The sequence below is a fragment of the Pseudonaja textilis genome, chromosome 2 (genome assembly GCF_049901715.1).
Source record: "Pseudonaja textilis isolate UNSWEBS1 chromosome 2, rPseTex1.2, whole genome shotgun sequence".
NCBI lineage: Eukaryota > Metazoa > Chordata > Lepidosauria > Squamata > Elapidae > Pseudonaja > Pseudonaja textilis.
In genome coordinates this window covers 160751365-160775369 of record NC_141991.1, presented here as the reverse complement: position 1 = coordinate 160775369, position 24005 = coordinate 160751365, and the positions used below count along the sequence as shown (strand labels likewise).

Sequence of the window (24005 nt, the reverse complement as noted above, 5' to 3'; positions counted from 1 at the left end):
TATATTCAGCCGATAGTCTGAATTAAAAGCAGGGAATATACTGCCCTGTGACACTCCCTTCCCAGCCTGGCGTTGGTCTGTTTTTTCATGAGGACAATCAGATGTTCTGGGATTCCCAGGATTTTCTGAGCATATTCTAGAACTAGACATAATTGACACAATCAAAGGCCTTTCTAAAATCAATGAAACACATAGTGAGTTATTTTTTTAAATATTCTTTGGCTTTCTCAATTATCCAGCATGCATTAGCATTAATGTGTTCCTCGGCCTTTTCTAAAGCCAGCTTGAACATCTGGCATCTCTTTTTCCATGTAGGGCTCTAATCTGTGTTGGATGATGCTAAGCATTATTTTGCTAGCATGTGAAATGAAGCATATTGTATAATAGTTTGCACATTCTGTTAAATCCCCTCTTTTTGTATGTGTGTATTATAGATTCACCTCTTCCAATTGGTTGTCCATTATGTCATTCTCCAGATTTGCTGGCATTGCTTGGAGAATTTGGTGGGAGCCACATGCTTAAAAAGTGGTTCATGAATATGTATGACATATAATTCAAGTGAATGAAATATAAATTCAACTAGCCTGCTTGCATATGTCCTGTCATGTAAAAATCTATCACAGACTTGGAGGAAGATCTGCTTTCTGGACTTAAGGTTGTATGCTACCCACTCACATATTCCATCAAGATAATGCATGGTGTCTGGATCATAAATAGGACACTCTGCTCTCTGGCAAATCTTTCAGATAAGGAAGAGTTAAACATTTTGTGTATCTCTTGGCTGCCATCTAGTGGTCACCTGTATTTTTGCAGCACTATTATAGTATGCTTATTGTCTCAGTCCTCCACAAGCAGAAAAGAGGGCAATCTTAGCATCCTGGTGACCATTTGGCGATCAATAGGTTCTTTGGATTTGAAGACAGTAAGTTCAAGCCAGTATGAAATGTCAAAGAGGAATGTATTGTATTAATATTAAGAAAGTTAGCAATTATTACAATCATGGCCCCTTCCACATGCCAGGAACCCCCCAAATGGCAGCAGATGACCACATAATGCTGCTGGTTATGCAGCACTCTCCCAGGACGTTTGAGTTCTGTCAGGGCACTTTTGCCACTTTTTGCCACTTTTCTTAAGAGACAGGGAGTATAAACAATACCTGGGGACTGCTTAGTAGCAGCTGCTTATCAGGGACTTGATCATCAATTTAGGCTGTGAAATCTCTGCCAAGGAAATTTTTGGGGAAAGATTTTTAGCAGATACTACATGGGGATTGCATGACGACTTACAGAACCTGGTCAGTATTTTGAGAAATGATATTTTGCTTATCTGGTGTATAATTTTTTCATTAAGGATTTTGATTACAGTCTAAATCAAATTACTTTATATTTCTTCATTTTACATCTAACAGTCTTTAGTTCATTCAAAAATTCTCATAGGCTTTGATTTCTTTTCAATTCTTTATTCCAGACTTCTTCAAGGGTTTAACAAGCCTCTTTTGCAGATCCAGTAAGAAACCATTTTCCAAGCCATTCTCTTGATTTGTCGTTTGAGTTTCTCCTTTAATTTTTAAAACTTCAACTTCAACCTTTCTTTTCTATATCCAATGAAGCACCCTTTTCCAAATCATTCTCTTGATCTCGTATTTGTGCTTTCACTTTTGATATTTTCTTTGTTTTGTCAGACAATATTTGCTCAATACCTGTCACTCCCTCATAGACATCTTTTGGACATAATCAATAGAGAGAATATCACACCTCATTATTGATGCTATTGATATTGTAGCTACTAATTTCTGGCTCCATTCCTCAAACATCTTTAATATTTTCAATGTTATGTTTTGTATCATTTTATAACTTCCACTTAACTAACACCAAAAGCAGCCTTGTATTTTTTTCCTTCTTCTTAGAATCTTTAGTCCCTTCTTATATCCAGTTTCTAAAACTATAAAGTTGTTTATCTTTGTTTTGAACCAGGGTAGACAAAATAACTCTGGTTTCCACAAGAAGTTATTTATTTTTTATAGTTAGTTCCCAAATCCTTTTTTAACTGAACTCTTAATTCACTTGTAAATTTCATAGATCAAAATCTTCTTTAGCTTTTTGCTGTTTATTTCAAATTATTTAAGTTTTTAAACTTGTAATTAATTTTTCTTTTGTTCAGTGTTGAAGATAAACTTCTCCTAATTGCTTTTGCCCTACATATTGAATGCTACAATAAACCATACTGACTTTTCCAGATGATTTTTATTTTTTCTGCCAGGAACTCATTGCAGCGGTCAGTTGTCCAGGTGAAAAGGTGCATTGGCGAATATGGTTTTAAACAGCATTTCTGTTGCCTTTGTTCTTTACCTGGGTGAGTTTATCACAAGATATACTTGTGGCACAATGGAATTGTCATTTGATCTCTTATTTTCCTGTCTTCAGCCTAACAGCCTTGTTATTTCTTTTCATAACTTTTGCTGGTTGGGGGGGGGGGAGGAAGCCCAACAGCTGATTCTTAGCAGTTCATCAGCATACATACTGAGATGTACTCATGAATGGCCAGCATGAATTACCTGTGTAGAAGTTTTAAAGCTAAGGTGGGAGACCTGTGGTCATAAGATACAGTGACCATACATCCTTTAATGTAAAGGACTGTCCTTTATGTTTACTTAATTATTTATTGGTTTTTCTCTTGAATTTTCCTTTGTAAAGTTAGAAACACTATTTTGTCTTCATGAATCTGTTTCATATTTGCTTCTTTTCCAAGTTTATCCTTTTTTCCCCTGTGAAAGGATCATGACACCAACATATAACCCTCCATATAAGCATAAGTAAAGTAATTACTTCCGAGGCAGGAAGAGAAAGAAGTAACCAGAGGGAAGAATGTGAATCTACTCATTACTGGCTTTGGCCAATGCAGGTTTAGCTTTAAATGTTTTAAATCTTTGTCTAAAAAGAAGCCTGAATATCAGCTGGTGTTCCCCTGATATTCTGGAACAGAGATAAACTCATATTCAAAAGTAACCCAGTGCAGAATGCAGAAACATAAAACAGTTGTAAAAACCCCAAGTTTTTTTTTGACCAAACACTAAATCCAATGGTCTAGCCATCAGTTAAAACTCACTTGTTGGTGTCCCCTTAAGTTAAACTTCAAATTTGCTTGGGACTGCATGGGAGTCTGTGTGGATATTTTTTTTTTAGTCCAATAAACGCTGCCTATTATAGGGGACATTGCTCATTTCAAGACCATTGAGCTAGCATTGTCCAAGCACATTTCCACAGTCATGTGGCCAGCATGACATCACAGAGTGCTGTTACCTTCCCAACAAAGTGGTACCTATTTATCCACTCACATTTGCATGATTTTGGAACTGCTAGTCTCAAAGGTGCTTTTATTCAGGAGGCAACTGGACTTTCTTGTTTTTTCTTTAGAAGATGTTTCGCTTCTCATGCAAGAAGTAAAGCGCCTAGAAAAGAAAAAACCAGAAAGTCCAGTTGCCTCCTGAATAAAAGCACCTTTGGGACAACCATGACCTGGATGACTGAGAATCTCTACAGACTTTGAACTGCTAGGTTGACAGGAGCTAGATTGGCAGGAGATGGGAGCTCACCCCATCACGCAATGCTCAGGTCTCAAACCTGGGCCAACAAGCCAAATGTCTTAAACACTAAGCTAGGTTCTTAGAGCAGACATTATGATATGATATGGTTTATGGGCTCATGCCTACTCTGAACCACCTCTGCGACTTCAGATTCAAAATGCAGCACATTTTAATCTTTTTCTATGGCCTTGCTGTGAAAAAGGTCAATTGAGAAGTGGGGCTAATCTTTTGGGGTACATAGATATCTATGTTCACAGTGAAGAACACACTTTTTACATTACTACATCACCACTAAATCCAATTAACCTCCTTTGGTTTAAAAATCTAGACAAAATCATATTTTATGATAGCTTATAAAAATAATGATGTACACATTTCTCTTCCTTGTCTGGAGACTGATCAATTTATTCTTCATTTCTCCCTGACCTTGCTTCAAAACAAATGCCTTGTACAGTGACATTTTTTTTTTTTGCGAATTAGAGACTTTCTGAAAACTCCAGAGTAAATCAGCAGTCACTTAAAATGTAAATAGATATATTAAAATGTAATGAGTTACATAAAATAAAAGGCCAATATAATGACTGAGTACAGTAACCCAGATTACACACTCCAGGCTCGGAAACATCCATCATTCAGTGTTGATGAAATCTTATTTGTTTCTCATTGTTGATTTTCTTTATACTTCCATTTTTTGATCTTCTAGCTCTTCTAGGGGCAACAAGGGCTGAAAAGCTAAATGTTGCTGCTGGCACACCTGTCTTCCTTCGGTGTCGAAGTAAAACTGACAATGATTCACCCACACTAATCTGGAAATATAATGGAAAACTTCTGTTAAAGAAAATGAATGACATTATATTTAAAGGTAAAACTGGTCAAACCATCCACATATAGCCAATAAAAAGAGATATGAGTCTTTGTGTTTAAGATTTAATTTCACCCAGTTCTGTTTTCTTCAAAGGTGAAAGGACTGTATCATACAAATTGAAGGATGAGAAGACTTTTTCTCTAGAGCTGCAAAAAGCAGAACCAGGACAATATGCCTGTTATGAGGATAATACGCAGGTGGCTACTTATGATATTGAAGTATGGAAAGGTGAATGATGGAACAGAGATCATAAAATCTGCCTCTTTGTCTCTTGTCTATCTCTTCTTCTCCCTGCTATTGAATGAGTAATTAAATAAATTATCCTTGGGAAGAGGCATGGAAGGGAACATTTACCAGTAGGCCTTCTTTCTTTCACAGTTACTGGATCTAAAAGCGGATACCTCCTGCAAGGTGACACTTTAAAGCTGCACCTGTCTCCTGTCAAAGACGCCAGGATTGAGTGGTTTGAACCCCGCAAGACCAAAGTAACAGGGAATGAGCCACGATGGAAACTGGAAAAGGATAGCTTACAGATATTAAACCTTACAGTTCAGGAGGATAATGGGATATGGGAATGTCACATCTTTCCTTATAAAGTCTACCTCTCCTACAATGTCAATGTATTAGGTAAGAGAAGTCACTAAATTTGGTTCAAAGAGCCTGAAACTTAGGTTCTGTCGAAGTCTTTCCTCAAACAAAGTTCAGCATCAACCATAATTTGCTCTGCTAACTGCTTCCAATATCACTGCACTGTGCCAAGATACAGTTACTTCATCAAAGAGTCTTTTTTGGAATTTACATCTTAAGTTATCTCACATTTATATCACAGATAGGATAGAATGCTATTGTTCTCTATTCACTACAGCCCATTGTCTATTGTGATTTTATCAGATATATATTTTTTGTCAAAATGTTGCAGTAAAAACTTCAGAACCTCTTTTTCCAGTGTGCCCAAGCAAAATTATTGTTACGCTTCTCCATGGTCCTTGCGGTATCCCTAAAACAATGAGGGAGCTTGAACTGGAAATGTGTTAATTTTTTAAAACAATTTCCCTGTGCTTTATTTTGATGACTTTTCCATCCCTCTTGGCTGGAGAAGTAGTTGCTCAGGACCTAGTCAGTTTCACCACTCCAGTCTAGAGGATCTTGCTACTTCACGATCACGGCATGGTCTGCTTTTCCTTTCTTTGGAGCTGTTTCTGCCCTTGTGGCTTCCCATCTTCCCATTGTTAACTTGGGAGATCCCCCAATGGAGTGTGAGAAGGGGGAAGACGAGCTAGACCTGAAGACACCAGCAGTCAGATCCTCCCCATTCCTTCTGCAGTATCCAGACTCATGGAAGTTTCCCTATGAGCTGACGACTTGCTAAAATGGGCTGGCTGCAACCCAAGATGAGAAAAACAATTACTTTGCCTATAGTGAGTGTCACATTCACAAAACAAGAAAATCCCTTTCAGCAGTAACCTGAATCAGCCACAGAGTAGGGATTAGCTCAGAGGGAAGCAAATGTTTTTTGACATCTCAAGGTTAGCACTTTAACTCACTACTGTAGAGGGAAAAGGGCCATAGTCTTTTTCTGCAGTGAAAAAGCAGCAATGCACACAGTTCTGATCATATGTTATTTTCTATTTTGGCTGGACATAAAATCAGGTTTTTCCAATCCACTGGATGAGTTCCAGTTTGCCACTTTCAACAGCAGCAGCATCCTTTCCTGTCCTTTGAACATTGACCAGCAAGAAAAAGAAGATCAGGAGATTCCAAAAGCCCGGTCTTGGAAATGGCTTAAGAATAATATTCACATGAAGGAGAATAACAACACCAATCATTCCATCTATCAAATATCCAATATCCGTTCTGAAGATGCTGGACAGTACCAATGCCATATTGGATTTAAACATAGAATTTTGATTAAAACCATCAACCTAATAGTTGTGAAAGGTAGGAATAAGTCTTGATCTGTTTGATGGTAACATGCAATTTCAGCTTACTCTATTAATTATAGGTGCTATTGCCTTTGAATACCAACACAGCCATTTTTTTTTAACATTCTCAAAACTCAACCTTCTTGAAATTAGCCATTCCCACTGGCTGGTGTGCAATGAAATAAGTCACATTAGACAAGGGTTTCAGGAGAGTTGGTTCAGTCAAGTTGCCTGAGTAAGAGGATGCAGGCATGGATGAGTTCTGGGTCTGAGTTCTGTCAGACTATTTCAGAAGCACTGTAACCCAAAATAGCCAGTCTGACAGATTGCAGTATAGGTACAGAGGAAGGATGTAAGGTGAAATAGGAGACAGCTCTCCTGATGCTCCTGCCTGGTGCACCCTACGGCCCAGCAGTCAGGCTATTTCTAAGTACAGGTCTACCAAAAGAGACCTTTCAAAAGAGTACTGGTAGTAGATCTCAGTTGAGAAGTAGCCTGGTTGACAGATAAATAATTTACAAATAGTAGCCAGCACGGGTTGATTAAAACAGATTATGCCAAATCAATCTTATTTCATTCTTTGACATAGTGACTAAATTAGTAGACCAGTGAAATGCTGTGGAGATAGTATATTTAGACTTCAGCAAGCCATTTGAGAAAGTAGACTACAGCCTACTTCTTGGTAAGCTAGAAAAATGTGGGATAGATAGCATCACCACCATATGTATTTGTAACTGGTTGACAAACCATACTCAACAAGTAGTCCTTAATGGTACTACATCTACTTGGAGGGAAGTAAGCAGTGGGATACCACAAGGTTCTGTCTTAGGTCCAGTAGATGATGGTATAGAAGGGGAACTAATCAAATTTGCAGGTGACACTAAACTGGCAGGAATAGCCAACACTTCAGAAGACAAGCTCAGGATCCAAAAAGATCTTGATAGACTTTGATAAATGGGCCCTATCCAACAAAATGAAATTCTATGTGGAAAAAAGCAAGGCTCTACACTTGCGCAGGAAAAACCAAAGGTACAAGTACAGATTAGGTGAAAAACAGTAACCATGAGAGGGACCTTGGAGTCTTAATGAACAATCACTTAAACATGAGTCACGCATGTGGTAGCAGCCCAAAAAACTAATACAATTCTTGGTTGTATAAACAGAGGCATAGAAACAAAATCACGTGAAGTATTAGTGCCGTTTTATAAAGCCTTAGTAAGACCACACCTGGAATACTGCATTCAGTTTTGGTCACATTACAAAAAAGATGTAGAGACTTTGGAAAAAGTGCAAAGAAGAGCAACTAAGATGATTAAAGGCCTGGACACTAAAACATATGAAGAATGATTCCAGTCTTGGCTAGTCTACAGAAAAGAAGGACTAGGGGGGACATGATAGCAATATTCCAGTATTTGAGAGGCTGCCACAAAGAGGACGGGGTCAGTTTATTTTCCAAAGCACTGGAGAGCAGGACAAGAAATAATGGTTGGAAACTAATCAAGGAGAGAAGCAACCTTGGAACTAAGGAGAAACTTCCTAACAGTGAAGACAATTAACCAGTGGGACACAAGTTGCCTTCAGAAGTTGCGGGTGCTTCATCACTGGAGGTTTTTAAGAAGAGACTGGACAGTCACTTGTCTGAAATGGTATAGGGTCTCCTGATTGAGCAGGGAGCTAGACTAGAAGACCTCCGAAGTCCCTTCCAGCTCTATTCTGATTGAGTGAAGAACCAGCCAGCTCCAGCCTAATGTTTCAAAGGGTTGCAATGTTGGCAGTAGTTGGTTGAAGTAGATTGAATGGCACTCTCACCACAAACACACACTACCCACTTGTAAACAAGGCAGTGGAAAACCTCTCATAAACCCAAGGACGGACAGAACTCACAACTCATAGCTGGTAAAACCTGGCTCTTTCCCAGTTTAAATGAACCTTTTGTGCAGACAGGTCTAGCATTCGCTCCAGAAAGCATAGATCCTGTTTTAAACACAGGTGTACGAAGTGCTAAATTGGTGCATATATAGAGCTATAAACACAACGTTTTCCTTTCTTATTCATTTGCACTTTCAGGCTAAAGAATCATAGAACTTAACTGGTCTGCAGTTCATGCTAGATGCCTCAAGAGTAGACCCCTCTCTCCTGAGGCTATGTAACCCTGCATTGCAATGGTTATAGTCACTACCGACCACTAGGACTCATTTAGGCGAGATAGACAGTTTATAAATGTGATAGACGAATGAATGAATGAATGATTTTATTCTTTTTGAAACTTATCAGACATAGGTAAAGCACATAGACTTTATGCGCTCAATCCTTTACCCAGTACGAACTTGTGCCTACGAGGCCTGCATCAAACAAGTGTCTCATTTATTCTGACTCCTGCCACTCTGGCCATGAAGGACAGTTCCCATGATCAGAGGACCGAAAGCATGCACGTCTAAACTAGCCAGCAGGAGATAGGCAGTTTTCAATCCGAAGAGTTGGGGATGGTGTGGGGAAGGATGAAGACACAGGGATGTAAGGATGGTTCCTATATCAGAAAAACTCCATTGAAGAACTTTTAAGACAAGGCAGCTCACTACAGCTGTCCCAAACAGTTTAGGGTTTTAGAGATAAACAGCAGGGAAATACAATCCTTTTGATAAAATGATATCTCATTCCCCCATCCCATAGCAGACCTTTTAGTTTAATGAAGGAAATGTAACATACTCATAGTTTAATGACAATATTATTGTTGATGGGAAAACATTTTCTTTTCCATTTGCATAACTTCATAAAAATAAAGTTTTCTTTTATGTGGTACATTTACTGTGGGAGCTTTCAGGGAGCTTATTTTGACATGTGATGCTTTACGATACAAGAGATTGCCCTGTATTGAACTGACAGATACTTTTCTTAGGTTACTTACTTTAGTAAGTCATGCAATATAGTGAGCTATTATACCATTAATAAATTCAAACCAACTCTGAAAACTAAGGTGTTAGCATGAAGTTTAAAATATCTATTCTCCATTCTATCTTATAGATACAGGTAACCCACAATTTAATACCATAACTGAATCCAAAATTAGGGTCGTAAGTCATTGCAGTTGACTGTTGAGGCATCGTGGGACTGGACTCAATTTTTTTGACATTTTTGAAATGGTTAAGTGAACACCATAATGGCTAAGTAAATGCTGCAGTTGTGAAGTGAATCAATTTTCCCCAATGGGCATTTTTTTCCAGGCTCCAATCACAAATCTTGGTCACGTGATGCTTCATACAGCTGTAAATGTGAGCTGGCTGCCAAGCACACAAAAATGCAATTGTGTAATCGAGTATGGCCATTGTAACTTTGAAAATAGCCATAAGTAGTTCGTTTGGTTGTTTTGGGGGAATTATGTCTTAACTTCAAACAGTTGCTAAGCGACCAGTTGTAAGTTGAGAACTACCTGCATCTGTAACATTTTGTAGATTGTATTTAAGCCAACTCTGCCATCTCTGGCATGAAGGCTAAGGACACATTTGGATGAGACCTTGGTTGCTGTCCTTGCAGTCTTATCTAGACATGGGGAAACTTCTAGCTGAGCAATAAAGACCTCAGCTTTATTAAATAAGAGGGCTCTGACTTTGGATGGGGGCAATGAGATTAGAAGAAGAGTTGATTTGATGGTTCAATCGACATAGTATGCACAGGATTATGGCTGAAACACCTGAAGGATTTGCTAATTACTCTGAGCTACTTATTTTTTGGAAACTGACTTCTGAAAGTTGAATATGTAATTGAACAGTTACATATTTTGTTGCCAATGTATGGGAAAATTTGAATCATATTTGCAAACTGCTGATTTAAGCTGGGTTTGTATCCTTTGATATCATCAATTCTGCCTTCTTTCCATTGAGAGGGACCCTTTCCAGCACCATAAATAATGGGAACTTTCTCCCCTAGATCTTGTAAAAACTGTTTCCCTAATATATTTTTCTTGCTTTCCCTGCAGTCTCTGCTATCCCTCCTATGCTCAAATCCAAAGAAGACAACGTAACTTTGTGTGGTCATATCAGTCCTTCTGCCCCTCCACTGACTGAATTGTGCTGGGTTTATGTACATGATTCTACGACTCAGCCCAAATGTGGCTCTCCCATTTCAGAGAATAAATTCTGTCACGTAGCTACAAGTGAAGGGCTCTGGAGGTGTGATTTCAAAGTGAACAACGATGTTAAAATCAGTATTGACTATATTCTGGGTAAGTTCCAAGATAAGTAACACTACCATCTTGTTCCTGTCTCTGTTTCTGTGCACATTCTGTTCTCCTCAACTTCCTATCTTTTTTTTTCCCACAGGAAAGACCTTAAATGAGAGTACTTTAGAGAATAGATTCTCACTGATCAAAATAGCCTCAGGAATTGGTGCAATGCTTCTGCTGTTAATTCTTGTTGGTGTCTGTGTACCTACTTGTAAACGTATTAAGCAGAAACAGGTGAGTTTCTTCATATCCATAAACTGAAAGGGAGGTTGGGTTCTACAACAAAAACAAATGGAAACAGATCTGAAGAAACATGAAAAGAGAAGAATCTTTCTTTTATTTTTGGCAGCAACAAGCCAAGAAGATGGCACAAATTAAGCAACATTTGCTTGCCAAGAGGACATGCCAATGTCAGAGGTAAGAGTCCAGTTGCCCAGCCAAGAGGAAGACATCATGGATATTTTTTTAAAAGCCCTTGATTAAGCTGCCCTGGGAGGAATCAGTCTATCTGGACCTGCGATCCAGCAGATCCAAGGCACTACAGTTATTATTCTTTACTAGAAAGAAATATTGTGTCTAATAGCTTCCTTTTCTCTTGCAGTAACAAACCAGAATCAAAATGCCTTAAAATAATAAACCTATTGTGCCTTTAGCTTTCAGCTCTGCCAATTAAAATTTGTCATCTGCTTGTTATTCGGCTAAAATTACACTTGAATTGGCTACCAGTTAAATCAAATAAAGCTTGCAGACCTACAGAAATTCAGAAATAAATCATGTCTAAATTAGACAGCCATGCAATTTCATCAAAGGTCTCATGAGCAATCGTCCTTCAACAATTCACTTTTATGCTTTTTTAAAACAGGAAGTATCCCACTGTGCAGTTTATATTGCAAAACCAAGTACATTTATTTACAGGAAATCTTAAACACTCCCATGTTTTCCACTGAGCCTAAATTTTGGATAACTCTTTTTCCACCCTACAGGGACCTACCAATTGATTACTAACGTACCTGAAGAAGAAAAATCACATGTTGAAAAATCACTGGCCTGACCATTAACCAGTCATTGACAATGCACAGTTACACAAATTCAAATACTGTTGGGTTGCCTTAACTTTCTATCTGATATTCATAGTGCTGTAATCATTTGGGCAAGTCTGTATTTTGAAACTGTGGGACTTGCAGAAAATATTGGTCAAAAAAGTTTCACCGTAGTAATTAGTTCTAAGTTGTCTAATAGCCAAATGCTCTTTGAACTGATCTGCAATTCTGCTGTCTACCGCAACTGTAAATAAAGATGTTTGTTCTTTGTTTTTAAAATTCCTGACCCAGAAATAAAATACTTCTATCTTTCCCCCCAACTTCACTGGTTAATTCATGTATATGTCTACAGATATTTGTTTGCATTTATTATTTGGTTTGCAATCTTTTCTGAGAAAATATTCTATCATTTAAAAAAGAAATATTTTTAAATGTATATTAACAGCCATGATATAATTATGATGCTAATAAGCTTAATGCATTTTGAAGGGCAAATTCCTTTTTACTGTTTGGAAAATGGTGGTGGTGGGTGGGGAGGAAGAGGGGCTTCTGCATTCTGAAAGTGGCTTCTAAGTAGAGAATTTCTCTCATGAGATACAAATATTATTGGAAAACTATCTCTAATCTATCATGGCCCTTTCAACTGTTTTGTTTGTTCCTTAAAGCAGGACTCTCCAAACTTCAACCCTCAGCATTCCCCAGCCAGCAACCACAAGTCTTAAAGTTGCCAAGTTTGGAGACCCCTGCCTTAAAGCCCCCTGCCCTTTTCTATCTCTTGATATGCATCACCATCACAGCTCTAAGACGTAAGTATGGAATGGAAACATAGGGGGAGAATTCCTGTTGCTTGGCTGTTTATTTCAATGATCTCCAATGCTTATGCACAAAAACAAGAAGTAAAAGTGCCTATATAAATCCCACTGATGTTTGTGAATAAAAAAATTTGTGAATTTGAAATCTCAAGGTCTGAAGAGGGCCATGTATATATCTTACTGTTAATAAACATTCCTCAAAAACCTTCGTGTTCCAGTTTTTCTTTAGCATTGGACTGCAAAAGATGCCATTTCTGAGACCCGCTGCGATTTCAGAGTAGCTAAATCAAGTAACTGGACGATGATTGCAGGGCTTCAGCGTGAGATTAGATGAGCCCCAGGAAAATTGCCAGTCATATATAATTATAATCCAAATTATTATTATTATTATTATTATTATTATTATTATTATTATTATTATTAATTGAATTTATATGGCTGCTATTTGTACAGTCTTAATATAGTCAAGGCAGAAATGGAGCCTGCTTTGGGACTTTCAACAAGATGCAATCCTATCTCAATCCCAAACCTGATTGTGTTCTGGTATAGCAATAAGCAGGCAGCAACTGCCTAGAGTGGCAGAATTTTATTTTATTATTTTATTTTATTACGTTTTTCTCCTTTTTAGACTGATGCTGCAACTATTAGACAAACTGGCTGTGATTCAAATTTTTTATTCATATCAAGCTGCTTCAGTCTTTAAAAGACCGTAAATTATGCAGAAAAGACAACGGCAACTAGCCAATGCAATATCAAGATATCTTGATTACTGTACCATAATCTATGATTATCATATTAGATTAGAGCATGATAAATACTTTTGGATTTTGATAACTCCCACCGACACCATTTAAGCTCCCAGGATATCCAGATCTCCACAACTTCCTAGAAAGCCATGCCAAGGGAGGAGGGTCACCCAGACCTGAAGGGAGGGAAGCTACAGTTTTCTAGAAGCTCCCACAGAGTATGCCAGCTATCTGCCCTTACTCGCCTGACACTGCTGCTGCAGCCCTTCTGATCACCACCTTATCATAGAAACTCCATAAAAAAACAGCTGATGCTCCACAGAGGGTAGAGGGAGAGCAAGAGAACAGCAGGCACCTTGCACTTCCATTTCCATTTGAAGGGCAGCCAAAGCCCCATCCCTGCACAGAAATGGAAACCATGTTTTTGGACCTCCACAGGCTTCAGAACTGAGTCATCGCCAAAAATTGCCATATCCAGCTGGGAAACAAGATAGATTGTTCTCTCTTTCTGGGGGTTATATATTTCAGCAGCCCCAGCTGTTATGTTTTATTAAATAGATTATTTAAATAACCACTTTCCATGAATTAGATCAAACTGGATACAGGTGAGATTGTATTGGTATCAACCATAAGATGGCAGCAAAGAGATACAGAAAAGTGGTCATCTGTTTTTTGTTTTTTTTAAATAACCCAGATCTGGTACCTTGTACTGATGTAACCTGCTCAAGCTACTCCATCCTGGATAATGAGCCCACATTCACCATTACTGTTGGGCCTCTGATTTGTATTTCAGTCCAAGGCACCAGAACAGGTCTCCTTAGTGGAATGCAGCCACCAACACTTTAACTATACAGATGTTGAGATGGGGTGGGAGGAGGCTAGGTCCCACAAACACATACTTGAGCCCAGGGAGCGCTACTCACTTCGACATAGCCCTTGGTTTCTCAGAAAGTAAACTACGACCTTAATCACCAAAAGATTGTCTATAGAGGAATGTAAAGATGTCCTTGAAAGAAATATACAGCAGCCATTACAAAGTCATTAGTTGAATGAGGGACAAACTCAAGATTGGTCCACCCTGATTCTCTTGGGATTAAGAGGGAGGGAAGATTTTGATATTATAGACCAGAGGTGGGGAATGCTAGCCCATTTATGACTTGTGGACTTCAACTCCCAGAATTCCTGAGCCAGCATATCTAGCTCAAGAGCATGGGTAACTCAAGAATTCTGGGAGTCCACAAGTCATAAAAGGGCCATCATTCTCCACCCCATATAGATAATATCAGTAGAGTTCTAAGCAGGGGTGGGATTCTACCAGTTCGCACCTATGCGCTAGAACCGGTTGTTAACATTCTAAGCAGTTCGGAGAACTAGTTGTTAGAAGAAATTACTGGCCTAATCCTGTAAGGAAGGCAGGAAAGAAACATTCTGGTGTTGCTTACAGAAACTGCCTCTCCGTTAACCCTTATTACATTCTTGGCAGGACTAGACTTCCTGTCTCAGGAACTTTTCTGGAGTTTTTTGTCCCCTTCTTTGCTAGTACTTTGCTTGTGTGGAGTGATCATTCAAAGTTACAATGGCAATGAAAAAAGTGACTTATGACCATTTTTCACACTTACGACTGTTGCTGCATCCCCACAGTCATGAGAGGCCAGGCAAGGAGATGAATGCCTCAATGTGACTGATATTGAGTTGGCCACACCCAGCCAATAACATGACCACCAAGCCATGTCCACCCAGTCACATGACCACTAAGCCACGCCCACAGAACCAGTTGTTAAAAAATTTGAATCCTACCTTTGGTTCTAAGTGTGCTAAAGTCTTTTATTTATTTCTTATTTTTTTAATCTGATATAACAGCTGCAGGAATTGGATATGTCTAGTCTAGTGAAAAGAAGGACATAGGGGTGACATGATATCAGCGTTCCAATATCTAAGGGGCTGCCATAAAGAAGAGGGAGTCAAGCTATTCTCCAAAGCGTCTGGAAGCAGGACAAGAAGCAATGGATGGAAACTAATAAAGCAGAGAACCAACCTAGAACTAAGGAAAAATTTCCTGACAGTTAGAACAATTAATCAATGGAATTGTCTGCCTTCAGAACAGTAGGTGTTCCATCACTGGAGGTTTTTAAGAAAAATTGGATAACTATTTGTCTGAAATGGGTTTCTTGCTTGAACAGGGGTTGGACTATAACTCCAAGATCCCTTCCAACTGTGTTACTCTGTTATTACCTGTCCTTTGCAGCTATTTTCCAAGCATATCCCTTCATTTTCAAAATATAAAACAAAACTATACGAACAGGTTGCTTCCTCAGCTATGTGGTCATTGTTGACCCAGTCATGAGTGGCTATCTGCCTGGTTTCTCTTGGCCATTTCAGGGTTCTCCAGGCACCCTGCTTCTTCTCTGACTCCTGGGATTGGTCTCTTTGACCATTTTGGCTTAGGTGCAAGAGAAATTGGACAGCTGGCTTCCAGAGAGCAGCTGCCTGCAAAATGCTTGGCTGCTGCTTTTAGAAGCTCCCACCAAATCCTTCATACACAAATTTCTCATAATTTCTCCTGTATCAGACTAATAGGAACCTCTCTCCACTAAGACAGAAGGGCCAAAAGAGGGCTTGCCAATAACGCCAGCACAATTTATATTGGATGTCGTCACTCTTTCTTGGGGTCTCAACACTGTTCAAAGTCTAAAAATTGAGAAGTAAACAGGTAAAGGTTTCCCTTGCCCAGTTGGGTCCGACTCTAGAGGGATGCTTATCTCCATTTCTTATCCCGAGGGACCCAGTGTTCTCCACAGTCATTTCTGTAGTCATGTTATCAACATGATTATATGCCGAGGAGCACTGCTATCTTCTCACCAATTTGATACCTATTTATCTATTCACGTTTGCATGCTTTGGGAGTGCTAGGTGGGCAGGATCTGGGGCAAATGACAGGAGCTCATTCCATCATGCAGTGCCTCTTGCTGACAACCTTCTGGTCAGTAAGCCCAGCATCTGTATAATTTGCCTACCTTAGTTAAAATGTTAACATCCAGAAACAGAAACTAATTGGTCAAAGACACTTTGGGAGTTGATCACAACGTCTTGGCCTCTGGAGGAAGATTCCTGAGGAGCAACTGCAGAGGGTCAGGCACACCCCCAGACAATGGCTGGCACCTTTGGGAGCTCCCCTGCTGTGCCATGGCCAAGTCAAAAACAGCATCTGCAGCAGCAGGCCTTCATGCCCCTAGCAGCCGCTCTGCGCCAAGTATCAGTGCAGTTCAGCTCAGCAATCTGTCTTTTGGCTGCGTATCAACTAATCACAACAGGGAAAAACATAATGGCAATGTCATCCTCTTTTATGACTGGCTACATAAACCCTCCAGTGCATTTAGCTTGATATCAATCAATGGTTTATGTTTTCCAAGAGGGAGCTTGCACATTAGTTATCCTTAATGCAGTAGTCTCTGTATGATGGTATTCTTGAAGTATGCCCTTTTTAGTGTATTTTTTTTTCTATGCTCTAACTCCCCAATTACCTAAGCCTGTCTTCTCAGAAGAAAAATATGCCTCCTGTATCATCAGCCTGACTCAAACTGGATAACTAAAATCACATTGAGTATTCTTGCTATGGATGCACTTCACTTATATAATGGCATTAAAGTGCTCGCTTGAGACATCCAGTCCCTTCAGAATAATTCTGAGCACACACACACAGCATTAAAGCCAATTCAGAATTATCAGCATACATTTATGCAGTTGGGATTATTGTCTCAAAGGGCATTAATCTGCAGATATCAACATAGATTTTCATCTGTCATGTTGAGGATTAGATGGAGCTCTTCATAACCTCTTTTGGAGTTTACCAACTTGAAGCTTTGGATGTACATTTTTCTTCCCTTCTACATAGCTTTCCTTCTTACCATGCCCTTTTCCTCAGGTAAATAAATTAATAATAAATAACTTTTCTTGCAATTTCTGGCTTCAATGTACCTATTTTTGTTCTCTAGGGCTGGTGATTCTCAGGGGAAAATACCAAATTCCTGTGCCCACTTTCTACTCTCTCAGAACTTCCTGAAAACAGCCCTATCTCATTTCCCAAATCTTTTCACACTTCTCTGTCCCATCTGCTTCTGTATCAGATTCTGTGGCAGCATGTGGGTTGTGGAGTAGGAAATAACGATAAGAGAAATCTTGAAGTAGAAAAAGCAAGAATATATCTTCCTTTTCTGATTGAAGATGGAACTATTCTAAAATATCTTTTTGGTACCCAACAGTTAACAGAATCACAATATAATACTAATAGCACTAGCCACAGGCTAGTCCTTGACTTATGACTAGTCACTTAACAATTATTCAAAAATAATAATTGATGCCAAAAAGGGGGAATTATGACTGTGATTCGGAGATTCAACAGTTGGGCCCCCTCCATGGACAAGTGATGAAACTTCAGGAGCTCAGCAACATAACTGTATTTACAGTTGAAGTCATATTTTATGAGTTTTGCCAAAAACCAGCACTTACTTCTGGTTTTCAGCAAAACCATGCTGTAGCAAACTATTAATTCACTTAATAACCATGGCTTAACTATAGGTGTCACTGCAAAAAACATCATAAAATAATGTTGGTTGTCCATTATATGATTGTCATGACACACTGTCATAACACATCCATAAAGGGTAGCAATAGCCATAGCACTTAGACTTATATACTACTTCATAGTCCTCTCTAAGCGGTTTACAGAGTTAGCATATTGCCCCCAGCAATTTTGGGTCCTCATTTTACCTCATTTTACCTACCTGGGAAGGATGGAAGCCTGAGTCAACCTTGAGCCTGGTGAGATTTGAACTGGCAAATTTCAGGCAGCCGACAGTCAGCAGAAGTAGCCTGCAGTATTGCACTCTAACCAGTGGTGTGATTCAATTTTTTTTACTACCGGTTCTTTGGGTGTGGCTTGGTGGGCGTAGCAGGGGAAGGGTACTGTAAAATCCCATTCCCTCCCCACCCCACCAATCTGCTTTCCAGCTCCATTCTCCTGTGCAGGGCAGCTGGGACTCGGGAGGCAGAGAATAGATGGGGGTGGGACCAGTCAGAGGTGGTATTTGCCGGTTCTCCGAACTACTCAAAATTTCCATTACCAGTTCTCCAGAACTGGTCAGAACCTGCTGAATGCCACCTCTGATTATAACTACTGTGCCACCGAGGGTATGGCCCATTATGATTGTATGTCAAGGACTATTATCAGTTATAGTTAGAATTAATATCAATTACTAATTTTAAAACAATTCTTGATCCCCTTTCTAAGGGGAAGCACAGCAGTGTAAACAAATTTTTCTCAAATTCAATGCATATATCATATGCATGTAACTACATATAAGAATACATTACCTAAATGATGAGAAGATTCTTAACAATCAGCACATGATCGCAAACTCAAAGAAACCAGGGATGGGGAGTATGTGAAAAAAAAATTCTCATTACTTTGTAGAATACTATAGAAGTTTCAAGTAGAAAATCAATCCTCTGCTATTCACTGGAACGCAAACACCTATTATGCACAGTTCACATTTCTGCTTTCATCTGGTCTTATTGTATTTGTGTGTTTCTGCAAAAGCTTCCATTATTTCGTATTCAATTAAATTCTACTTTGTACCTTCACCGCACCAATCATTTGTACTTCTCTAGTCTTCTAGGATTGGAGCTCAGCTAGGCTTTTATTTACAAATGTCATCCATAGAAATGTAATTCCTGATTTCACTCTCACATGTGGTAAAAAGAATAGAAAAAGCAATATAAGGACATGTAAAGTAAATCTGTCCAAATTAATAGAACAAGAATGATAATTTCATGATGGTCAACATTTTAGGGAAGAATGCAAGAAGCAGATGGCAAGTTACCAATCCAAACAAATATCAAAATCGAATGCTGGAGTAATCCTTGTAAGATGTGAGAAATCACAGAGAGGGATACTAACAGGATCTTAATGGGTTGGAACCTGCATTAGAATTAATCACAGATTTTTAAAAAGCTGCATAGAGAATTATTAGGATAGACAGTGAAACTTACCACTGCAGATTTGATTCAGGATATCATGGAAGTTGCCATTACAAATCAAGCAGGCAATCGACTAGAACCAAACAGATTTGATACGTTCTTCTGTTTCAGTAGGGGCAGACTCAAGCTTGCTATAGTCACCTTAAAGCTTTTCAGAAGCCTTACTCATTATCATCTTAGCTGAATGTCCTTTTTGCTTGAAATAATAGGACATCTCTGGTTTCTAGAAAAGTGTACTATATTCCAATACTTTGTTGCTAGCTCAAGTTATATACATGTTTATTTTGGTATTATTGTCAAGGTTCAGTTATGTATAATTAATATTACGTCTCAGCACCTTGCAGATTTTGGCTGTCCCCATGCCCAAACCCCAATCAGGTTCAGATCTGGTAAATATTCAAATGAGAAATCATCAAAGAATGTGCTTGAAGCTGGGTAAACAAGGGACCCTGGGAGGAAGTGGTTGCTAATGGATGTATCCATGAATTCATCACAATTTAAGCTCAACCTGAGGACACCTCTATATCAACATGGGATTGTCATGCAAAAGGTGTGTGGGGGGGTATCAATCTATTTTCCAAAGCACCAGAAGCCAAGACAAGAAACAATAGATGGAAACTAATCAAGGAGATAAGCAACCTAGGACTAAGTGAGAACAATTAACCAATGGAACAGCTTGTCTTCAGAACTTGTGGGCATTCTATAACTAGAGGCCTTTAAGAAGAGACTAGACAACCACTTGTCTGGAATGGTATAGGGTCTCCTGGTTGAGTAAGGGATTGGATTAAAAAAGCTGCAAGGTTTTTGGATTGGATTAAAAAAGCTGCAAGGTCCCAATAACTCTGTTATTCTGTTTCTGTTAAATTAGGATAGGGGATGGCTGGAAGGAGAAGTATTTCATTTCGAAATCCCTTTGGAAACATATTTCCTAAATCAAATTTTAGAAAGTAAAGTAAAACACAGATATTAGCAGGATATTCATGAACACCAATAGATGCTGTACCATGGGAATGATTTAGTTAACTCCTAATCCTATACTAAACTTAAGACCCATTCATATAAGAACAAAGAAACCTCAAGTCCAAGCCTTAACTCAGCCTAAGAAGCCAATTAATTATGACCCTCTATCCCCTTTTTCAATATGTTTACTATTGATGTTAATGCTTGTTTACATTCATTTGATTTTATTATCCTCAGTTTCTTGGGTTTAAATCAAGTAATGTGAAAACAATCATGACATGCATTTACCATTTAAATTCAGGAAGAAATCTTGAAGCATAATTAGAATATCATTATTATTCATTTTAATTGCACCTTTTTTGTGAACAGTATTTTGCAGTGCTCCACTCTTACAAACTCAGAATAATCTTGCAAAATGAGTCATTAAGAACTTATTCCGTGCAGAGTGAATTGAGACTGAGAAAGATTTACTTAAGGCCAAGCAGCAAGATCAACAAGGAAATAAATTTAAAAGCCCCCAGATGAATAAACCCACTGTGCAATGTACTGGGGATATAAACCCACATTTATTGCAACATTTATTCCGGGAGCTGTTTGGAGTTCCAGCAGTCAGCACAAATATGTTTTACATACTTCACTATGGTGAGATTGTCTAATTGTCAGCAAAAGAGACATCTGCCCATCTTGCTCCTCCTTTTATACTTGTTTCCCCAATGACTCATAAGTACTGCTATTTATATTTCTCATCTTTCATTTAAGGCTATTTGCTCCTCTTGTTTGCAGTAATGAGTTGTGAACATGAGACGTGACTTCCTTTTCAATCTAACTCATTTCATTTTCATACAAAATGCTTTCCCTGTACTGGTGGAAGGAGAATGTTTCTTACAGTATTTGTTTATATTCAATCAATAGTAAGAAATCAGAATTAGCTAGATTCCCCTCCAAACTTATTTAAGTGGAATTTTTATGCAGAAGCAAACCAGTATCCAAAGAATCATGAATTATGCGGATACAGCAGGCTTACTTTAACAGACAATGATCAAGGGACGATTAGTCTGCCTTCCTAATCTGGAGACTTCAAGAGGAATTCCTGAACTGAACTGTGTTTAGTTTTCCTGGTAATGAATGGCTCCTTCCAATCTGATTCAATACTTTTACTTTTGTTTGCTAGGTGGTCTTTTTATCTGGCCTATATTTAATCATTGGGGACCATTTCAGAGGTAGTTTGGGATAAGACATTAGCATCCTTTCTTTAAAAGGAAAGGGAAAAGCCAATTCTGTTCAATTGTTACTTGGATCCAAGCCAGTATATTTTCTTAAATAATTTCAGATGTAGAACTTTACTTCTAACAGCTAAGGCAACTCCTTGCTACAGCTCTGTTTTAATATAAATCCAGATAGTATCCATGCACAACTTGTGTGTTCTTGTGGATCAAGTGTTCTCCATTAAAACATTGAAAATCTCCATTTCCCAAAACAACTTTAAGATGTTTTCCTTTTTCTTATACTTGCAGGCACTCCAAAACAGTAATTTTGGACCACTTTCTTTTTATTTATTTATATATTTATTTATTATTTCAAATTGATATAATCACCCATCTCATATGTATGACTCTAGGAAGCTTACAAACAATTAAAAACAAATATAGCAATAGCACTTGGCCTTATATACCGCTTCACAGTGCTTTACAGCCCCCTCTAAGTGGTTTACAGAATCACCATATTGTCCCCAACAATCTGAGTCCTCATTTTACCTACCTTGGAAGGATGGAAGGCTGAGTCAACCTTGAGCTGGTCAGGACTGAACTCCTGGCAATATAAAATATAAATACAAACAAAAAAGAGGACAATGAAATAATTTAAAAACAAGAAGAAAATTATATGAAAGCATATAAAAAGCACGAAACTCACAGGCCATAATCTCATTAACCTAAACAACCTGTAAAATTAGCTCCGTGTCTCCAGGCCCCACTGGTAAAACTGTATCTTCCTTGCAAAAAGCCACCAGGATTGGGATTACCAGATCTCCAGAGGGATAATGTCATGGCAGAAAAGATTCCTTTCTTGAGTTCCACCAAAAGACAATTCCTGGCTGACAGGATTGGCAAAATGCTGGACCTGATGGGACAAGTAGATGTAATTAGTGGGAACCTCTAATTTATCCTCCCAATTCACCTGTTTTGAGACACCATCAGTACCTAAATGGTTCCCCTTTGAGCTTTCCTGCCCTTTCCTGGCAGGTCAACAGGGAAGCTCAAAAAATGGTAGACAAACAATGCCCCATCTCAACCCAATCCTATCCATTCTCATCCTCAATCTTTATTTTGGTGGATTTGTAGTCTGGAAGCAGAATGAACAACATGTAAAGAGGTTAATAGTGAAGCTGCAGCATAGAGCTGCCAGGAATAGCAAGGGAGAGAGGAGGCCAAATCACCTTGGCTGCCAGTAGAAGATAGATGTTCAAAGGAATAGCAATGAGGCAAAAATCCTCTGCCAGCCCTGTCAATCGATAAGAAGTGCTGTTAAAATATGGTCAGATTTCTTGTGGACCAGGACCTGAGCCAATTAAAATATGAAGATCACCAGAACTTTTGATGTTGTGGGGAGCATGGTGCTGGTCTCAGTCAGATGTGCCTTTTCCCTATGGAAGCAGCTTATATGCTGCTTATGTACATGCACAGATGCACATCTGTGCATGTACTTTCATATATCTTTCTACCTCATTTTCTAGTTATAAATTGACATATTGGCTAAATAACTGAATGTTATCAATACAGGTTTAGGTTAAATTTAATTCTGAATTAGACCAAACATAGCTATTGTACTATGTTTGTTGAATTACGTGTACAAATATTTGTTATGTGTACCGCTTTGTTGTAGTGGAAATAAAAATACTGGAATCTGTTCACTGCCTCTTCACTTATTACTCAGGGCTAAATTAGGGTTATATAGTTCAAACTGAAATCTGCCTGGCCAGAGTTCAAGTCCTGAAAACGGGACGAGTGGAATTGCTCTATCAAATCTTATCTGTAACATGCCAGAACATTCAGAAATGCTGAGTCATCACATTTTTAGAGATTTCCCCATCCAAATGGGATGAGGGGGTTTCACCTCCAAGAACCTCAGGAAAAATGAAGATGATAGAATGAGATAGCTGAAGAAAGGCCATAATTATCATTGTCTTCACCTCCTCCCTTTAAATAAAATATTATATGAAACATTTTGGATGTTTCACTCATGTATTTTATTGTTTATTTTTGCCTAAACACAAAACTATCATCACATAGTAAATTGCATCAGACTCCAGAGTCACAATAAAAGGTCTAGAAGGGTGAGCAACAGGTTATTAATAGGATGCCACAAGTGTCCACCTGCTCCAGATGCCAATAAATCTTGGAATGATTTGAAAATCACAATTTACCTACAGCTTTTCTCACTGGCTACATTTCTTTGCAGTCCTATGATGTATGCATGACATTTTAGATTCCTATAAACTTTGATTCCTATCAAAGATGCTCATTTCCTCTTGTAGAAACACACTGTGCATCTCCTTAAAAATCTTGTGTTCCAGTCACCATCTCTGCTCACCATAACAAAGCTCTTTCTATCTGTAGATGGCCACAAAGTTAGAACTTCCAGAAAGCCATTTACACACAAATACACACCAGATCCATTCTGTGCACTACACTACAGGAAATCCAGAGTTATCAGTTTCCGGTTCTACACCCAGGCAAGCGGCAGCCAATCTTGATTGCCTGACTAGTAGGTATGTCTCCGAGGTCTCCTGCTTGCTAATTCCTGTCCTGCTTACTCGGAGATCTA

The 24005-nt window shown here is 38.7% G+C and overlaps 1 protein-coding gene and 1 long non-coding RNA gene across 2 annotated transcripts in view; one reads left to right on the top strand and one right to left on the bottom strand.

Moving 5' to 3' along the window:
• Positions 1-12640, top strand: part of CD4 (CD4 molecule) — a 34340-nt gene extending 21700 nt beyond the window's left edge. Inside the window, exons 2-10 of the mRNA XM_026713286.2 lie at positions 2260-2352; positions 4287-4445; positions 4542-4676; positions 4827-5075; positions 6099-6386; positions 10344-10589; positions 10687-10823; positions 10939-11006; positions 11573-12640. Coding sequence (XP_026569071.1) covers positions 2310-2352; positions 4287-4445; positions 4542-4676; positions 4827-5075; positions 6099-6386; positions 10344-10589; positions 10687-10823; positions 10939-11006; positions 11573-11594 — 1347 coding nt within the window. The 5' untranslated portion in view covers positions 2260-2309 and the 3' untranslated portion in view covers positions 11595-12640. The remainder of the gene's footprint in view (positions 1-2259; positions 2353-4286; positions 4446-4541; positions 4677-4826; positions 5076-6098; positions 6387-10343; positions 10590-10686; positions 10824-10938; positions 11007-11572) is intronic.
• LOC148127215 (uncharacterized) lies at positions 4301-22007 on the bottom strand. Its single transcript, XR_015741375.1, has 2 exons — positions 21942-22007; positions 4301-4389 (listed from the first exon to the last, which is right to left on the bottom strand). It is a non-coding gene; the product is annotated as an uncharacterized LOC148127215 (long non-coding RNA).
• Positions 22008-24005: the final 1998 nt, after the last annotated feature.